Source organism: Bos javanicus, chromosome 16, assembly GCF_032452875.1.
Source record: "Bos javanicus breed banteng chromosome 16, ARS-OSU_banteng_1.0, whole genome shotgun sequence".
Classification (NCBI taxonomy): domain Eukaryota; kingdom Metazoa; phylum Chordata; class Mammalia; order Artiodactyla; family Bovidae; genus Bos; species Bos javanicus.
This window is the reverse complement of record NC_083883.1, coordinates 81,251,035-81,257,297: the sequence shown is the minus strand read 5'-3', so window position 1 is coordinate 81,257,297 and position 6,263 is coordinate 81,251,035. Positions and strand designations below refer to the sequence as shown.

Sequence of the window (6,263 nt, the reverse complement as noted above, 5' to 3'; positions counted from 1 at the left end):
GGACAAAGCTGCTCTGAGCAGCCTCTCAATGGGCCCCTGTGTTCTGGGGTGGGGGCGGGGTGACTCCCGGCCCCCGACTCTCCTCCCCGCCGCCGGCGGAGGACGTCCTGCTGGACGCTGGGTAGAGGAGGTCCTGCGTCAGGGGTGGCCCCTGCGCCTGAGCGCTCGGAAGTGGCACCAGGAGCAGGGCTTCTCGGGGCGGGGACGCCGACGGGCGAGGCAGCTAGCGGGCCGAGGGCCAAGAGGCCCTCCGCAGCAGGGCCCAGCGGCCGCCGGCGCGGGGCGGCCTGGGGGGACGGCTCGGACCCGGACCCCCGCGAGGGGCGTGGCCGGGGCGGAGCCCGGAGGGCGGGGCGCGGGAGCAGGGTCGGCGCAGGCCGGCGAGCCCCGCCCCGAGCAGGCGGAGAGGAGCCGAGGAGCCGGCGGGCGAGCCGGCCCGCGGAGCTGGGCGGCGGCGTCGTCCTGTGCGCCCCGCGCTCGCCGCGCCGCGCCATGCCGCCCGCCGGGCTCCGCGGGGCCGCGCCGCTCGCCGCGGTCGCGCTCCTGGTGCTGGGGGCGCCCCTGGGTAAGGGCCGGGGGCGCGGCGGGAGGCCTCGGCGCGCGGCCCGGGGGCGCCCGGGAGATCCCGGCGGAGCCTCGGCGTTTTAGGGTCCGTGGGAAAGGTGCGGGGGCTGGACGGGGGGCCCGACCCTGGGGGTCGAGGCCGAGGCCTCCGGGCGCAGGGACCAGGGTGGAGCTCCGGGCAGTGGAGTGGGGCTGGGGCGGCCCGAAACCCGGCCCGCTGGCCACTGGGCACCTCCACCGCTGCCCGCAGCTCTGGCTGGCGAGGACTGCCTGTGGTACCTGGACCGGAATGGCTCCTGGCATCCGGGCTTCAACTGCGAGTTCTTCACCTTCTGCTGCGGGACCTGCTACCAGCGGTACTGTTGCCGGGACCTGAGCCTGCTCATCACCGAGAGGCAGCAGAAGCACTGCCTGGCCTTCAGGTGGGCGCCGGCGTCCCCTCCCCACCCCCTCCGGCTCTCAGCCGACACCCTGCCTGGGCCCAAAGCGGGGCTGGAGCTCCAGGGCGCAGGAGCTCCAGGAGGGGCCGGCCGGTGACCGTCATGTGGTCATCGCGGGCTGGGGCTGGGCCGGGCCCTTCCCCCCGCCCGGGCCTGTGCAGGGCGGGGGCAGGGGCAGCCCCTGGCCCAGCGGCGCTCCAGCCTCTGGCCGGACTGGTCCAATCCCCAGTCCGCCGCTCACCAGCTGTGTGATCTTGGGGAGGACAGGTGCCGGGTGGGTCACTGTTTCCTCCTCATTAAGGGGGGCGCACAAAAGGGGCTTTCAAACTTGTTTTGGGAGGAGGAGACGCTGACATACAGAACATGTATGGGGAGGCAGTGACCGAGCGCGGTTTGAGAAAGGAGCTCTGCCCGTCAGGCCTCCTGTGTTGGAGTCCAAGCTGTTCAGTCCTGGACTCGGGTGCACGCAGCAGCCCCTGCAGGGAGGCCGCTGCTCAGGAGGCTGCCCAGCCTTCAGGGAAGCGCGGTCCCCAAGCTCTCCCCAGCGGGGCGGGCAGAGCCCCGCGTCTCTCTGGCCGGGGGTCCAAGCCAGCATGGCGGTCTGTGTGGCGAGGACTCCCCGCATGAGGCTGGAAGGTGAGGAGACCTGTTCTTTGTCCAAGTCCCAAGACCATAGCGGGCATCGCCTCGGCCGTGATCCTCTTCGTGGCCGTAGTGGCCACCACCATCTGCTGCTTCCTCTGCTCCTGCTGCTACCTCTACCGCCGGCGCCAGCAGCTGCAGAGCCCGTTCGAAGGTGCGTCTGTCCGTCTGTCCACGCGGGAAGGGGCGGGGGTGCCCTCGGAGGGCACCAGAGGTCCGGAGGTGTGGTTGGCAGCAGCGGGCCCCTCTGGACACACACCTGCCCGCCCGTCACCCCAGAAGCCAGAGCGCAGGGACACGTGTGAACCCTGGGTACACGGATGTACCTGCAGCTTGGGCCGTGTGCGTGCACATGGCTCTCAGGAAACAGCAGGCCGGGCCTGGAGCGTGAGCGATGTCGGGTGCGCTCCGTGTGCAAAATCGTGTGCCTGCACACAGGCCCAGGCCTGGTGGGTGTGGGAACGGTGACCCTGTGTGGGGGTCAGTGTGAGAGGACCCCTCGGGGGCAGCTCTGCTAGGCCGGGGCAGGGCGGGACGCCCCCCAGGCCAGTGCTGTCTGGCCCAGGAGGTCTCTGAAACCCTGAGTGGGCACACTGCTGAACCCAGACCAACCAGCAGGGGCCACCTGCGGGCGCCCTGCTGGACTCGGCCAAGCAGCAGGATCTTGGGGCAGAGGGGCAGGGACGGCGTCCCATGGAGGCGGTGCCCTGAGTACTGGTCCTTGTCCCCCAACCAGGCCAGGAGATCCCCATGACAGGCGTCCCTGTGCAGCCTGTGTACCCATACCCCCAGGACCCCAAAGCCGGCCCCGCACCCCCACAGCCTGGCTTCATGTACCCACCCAGCGGTCCTGCACCCCAGTATCCACTCTACCCGGCCGGACCCCCAGTCTACAACCCTGCAGGTGAGTGGGCCCCGCCTCCTGCCTGCTCTGCCCTGGGGGTCCTGCAGCCTGGGTTGGGGTTCCTTCGCGCACTCCTGGGCCACCCCGACCCTCACCTTGTCTCCTTGGCTTACAGCTCCTCCCCCGTACGTGCCACCCCAGCCCTCCTACCCCGGAGCCTGAGGAGCCAGCTGCGTCTCTGCCGTCCCTCAGGAGGCTGAGCCTCCGCCCGGCCCAGGGGGTGGGCAGGGGCGTCTGCTTGCCAGGCCCCAGGCCCAGCTGCGCTCTGAGACCTTCTGGGAATGGAGCCCCAGGGAGGAGGAACAGGAGCTGAGCTGGAACTTGGCCGTGACTGAGGGGTGGGTGGGGAGGGCCTGGGACATGTGGACTATTTTTAATCAGGAGTGGGGGAAGGGCGGGAAAGCCTGCATGGCCCCTGCTTTCTTCCAGCCCTTCTCCTCCCAGGACCCGGGGCCAGGAAGCCTGAGCCCCTCCTGTTTGCCGTGGACTTGGGGGTGGGGAGGCTCCACCAGCCACGGGCAGAAGCCCCCCCCCACCTCCCCGGCTGCCCCACGGGCCGCGCTCCGGGGGATTAAAGCCGTGGTGACATAACTCCGCTGGGCCGTCCACACCTCCTGACTCCGTGGGGGAGGGCAGGGCCGGTGCCCGAGCACAGGCAGAAGCCCTGGGCTGAGGGCTGCCAGGCTGCCAGAGCTGGGGAGGCAGATCTTGCCACCGTGGGGGGACGGGTCCTCCTGGTCCCAGATTCCACACGTGGGTCCGGCGTGAGAGGCACCTCCCTCCACCTATCTGAGACACCTGGACTCGCGCTTGTCCCCCACCGACTGACCTAGGTGTGTTTCCCAAGGTTGCCGGGTCTCCGCTTCCTCATCTGTAGAATGAGGGCACTGCTTCAGGGGTACAGGAAGCTTGTTGGAGCTGCCCTTCCCCGTCAGAGGGCCTTCCCTGGACCAGCAGCTGAGAGGAGCCCGGCTGGGCAGGTGCTGTCAGCCGCCTCAGAGCATCACAGGCGCCCAAGACACGAGACCCCCAGGCCCACTTCAGTGCCTCTGCTGTGTCAGGCCGGTCCCCTCCCGCCCCCTGGCCTGGTGACAGATCCAGGAAAGGAAGCTCGATAGACTTTAATTCACTCGGGGAAAACACCAAGTCAGCTTGGAAAGCCCCTAAGCCCTCCAAGCCCTCTCTCAGTCCCCTCCCCTCCATCCACTTGCCCTCCGGCCCCACTGCAACCTGCTGGCTCCATGCCTCAGGCCTCAGGGCTCTTCGGCCTGTCTGGAGGGCTGGCCCTTGTGCGGGTGGCGCTCAGGGCCCGCTGGAGACTTTTTTCACGTTAAGGGCGGGGGCTCTGGGCCAGCTGCTCTGGGGCCGGGGCCAGACCTCTGCCTCTGGACCTGACCTGGGTGAAGGGGAAGCTTGTGCTGCAAGTCCACCTTTCCCGAGGATGGGGACGAGAGGTGGGCCGCGGGTGTCCTGGCTTCCAGGCCATAGCTTCTGCCAGCATGCTGGGAGAGGGGTCACCAAGTCATCCCAAGGTTTGGACAGCCCCTCTCTCTGTCCTGAAGCTGGGAGGTGGAGGTTTCCAGGACAAAATTTCTGCATTTCCCTGAAAGATGAGATGTTAATGAATGCAGGGCCATGCCATCCGGAATGAGCTTCCTTAAGTCAGCAGCCTGGGGCCAATTAGAAATTGCTCCATAGTCTAGGATGGGAGACAGTTTATCCCAATAAGAGCCCCCTACCCCCTCCCTCCAACATTTCCAATCAATTAACTGCTGCTGCTGCTAAGTTGCTGCAAAGCACTGCAAAAAAGAGAATTTTAAGAAAAAGGGGAAATCGTGCTGGAGTGGAGCTTTCACGTGGTGGCAGCAGAGAGGAGGCCCCTCACATTGTCTAGCTGGTAAACAGGGCACCGCCCTAGTCTCTCCTGGGACCAACACCTCACCTGGGGACCGGGCACAGCTGCTCCCCCAGCACCCCTGAAAACTGGCAGTCGCCCTACAAGATGGTGTTGGGTAGAAGGAGCCGTGACCCTCAGGGGTTGGGTCAGCAGTGGTATAAGTGGGGGTCCTGCTCAGCTCGGAGGTAGCAGCAGGACGCTGGGGGGTCAGGGAAGCGGAGGTGGAAGGGCCCGCATCCTGGGGTCAGCGAGGCCTGCGGTGCCGGGGAGCCTGAGTCCAGAAGAGGATGGCGGGGAGCGGGCTAGGGCCCAGGTGCCTGGAACGTACAGTCAGGGCCGGGAGCCAGGGGTTAGCAAGACAGCGGAGCGCGGGGGCGGGGGCGGTCAGGAGCGGGAGGAAGCTGAGAGCCCGATGGGCAGAGCAGGGGAGGCCGGAAGAAGTGTGCCCAGTGGGGCGGGCAGCGCCTGCCCCTCTACCACCTCCCCAGCGGGCCGCCCCCACTAGGCTCCCCAGGCCGGGTGGTCCTGGTGGGTGACCCGCGTTCGGATCTCTCGCCTCTTAGAGGAGCCGCCTGAGCGGCCTTGGGCCCTAGGCCCGGCCCGGGCCTCCTGCGAGAGCCAGCGGGCCGAGGGGCCCTGCAGCCCGGAGACCCCGGGCCCGTACACGCCGCCCCCGTCCGGGCGGGGTGCGGAGAGGGTAAGGCGGCTGGGAATCCCAGCCCAGGTTTGGGTCCGGACCCGTCAGCGAGGGCTTCGGCCCCGCCTAGCGAGCCCTCCCCTCAACACGGCTGATCCCAGGGCGGCCCCCGCCGCCATCCCGGCCTTCCCGCGGGGCGGGCCGCGCTCGGTACAGCCGCCCGCCCTCTGTCCGCGCGCCGCGCAAGGCCCGGCCGCGTCTCCGCTAGGAGGCGCCGCGCCGCCGCCCGACGATGGGGACGTCATCCGCCTGCAAGGGACGCGAGGGGGCGGCGGGAAGGGTGACGTCATCGGCCTGCGGGGAGGCGGGGGAGGGGACGTCATTCTCCTGCGGGGGCGGCGGGAAGGGTGACGTCATCGGCCTGCGGGGGAGGGGGCGGGAAGGGTGACGTCATTGGTCTGCGGGAGCCGCGGGGCAAGGGGACGTCATCGGCGTAGGGGACGACGTAGGCGGGAGAGGGACAGAGGGCGCGCGGAGGGCGGGGCCTGGCCCCCCACACCCACCCCTAGGCACAGCGTGAGGGGTCGTCCCCTCGGGAGCCTCGTGCCCTGAAGCGGCGGCCCGGCGGGGCCTCGAGGCCCTGGGCGCCGCGCGGGGCCGTGCGGCCGGCTGGAGTCACCCTCCGGCCCGGCCGTGTCCGCCGTAGGTCACGGACAGGCGGGCAGGGGCGGGGGCCGCGCGCAGGCGTCGCCTTAGGCCCTGACTGGGCTCCCGGGGTCAGGCGCATGGTGGACGCGGGGGACGAGGCCCCAGGCCCGGCGGCAGCTCCAAAGCGGAGAGACGCCCTTGGCATCCAGGCAGTGGGAGTCGGGCCTGGGGGCACACCCGCTGGGCACTGCCCCGCGGTCATTCACCCTCGGCCCTCCTGACCTGGGCTGCTCGGGGCGCCGGCCCCCAGCCCACACCGGGAGGCGCGGAGCGGCGCGGACCGCTCGCCTCATGTGGCCACTGAGGCCCTGGCTCCGCCACCCGCCTCGGCGCTGCGCCCAGGGACCCCGGGCAGGACCCCCTGACTGAGTCCGGCCCCTGCGAGGAGCTCCCGTGTGGGCGGCTCGACAGGGTGGGGAGTCTGCGCTTCCCGAGCAGGGGTCAGCGCCAGGACTCTGGGGACAGCACCCA

The 6,263-nt window shown here is 69.8% G+C and overlaps 1 protein-coding gene across 1 annotated transcript; it reads left to right on the top strand.

Moving 5' to 3' along the window:
• Window positions 1-443: 443 nt before the first annotated feature.
• SHISA4 (shisa family member 4) lies at window positions 444-3,141 on the top strand. Its single transcript, XM_061383761.1, has 5 exons — window positions 444-565; window positions 815-986; window positions 1,667-1,800; window positions 2,383-2,550; window positions 2,666-3,141. Exons 1-5 carry the CDS (start codon window positions 493-495, stop codon window positions 2,710-2,712), a joined length of 594 nt encoding a protein of 197 aa, XP_061239745.1. The 5' UTR covers window positions 444-492; the 3' UTR covers window positions 2,713-3,141.
• Window positions 3,142-6,263: the final 3,122 nt, after the last annotated feature.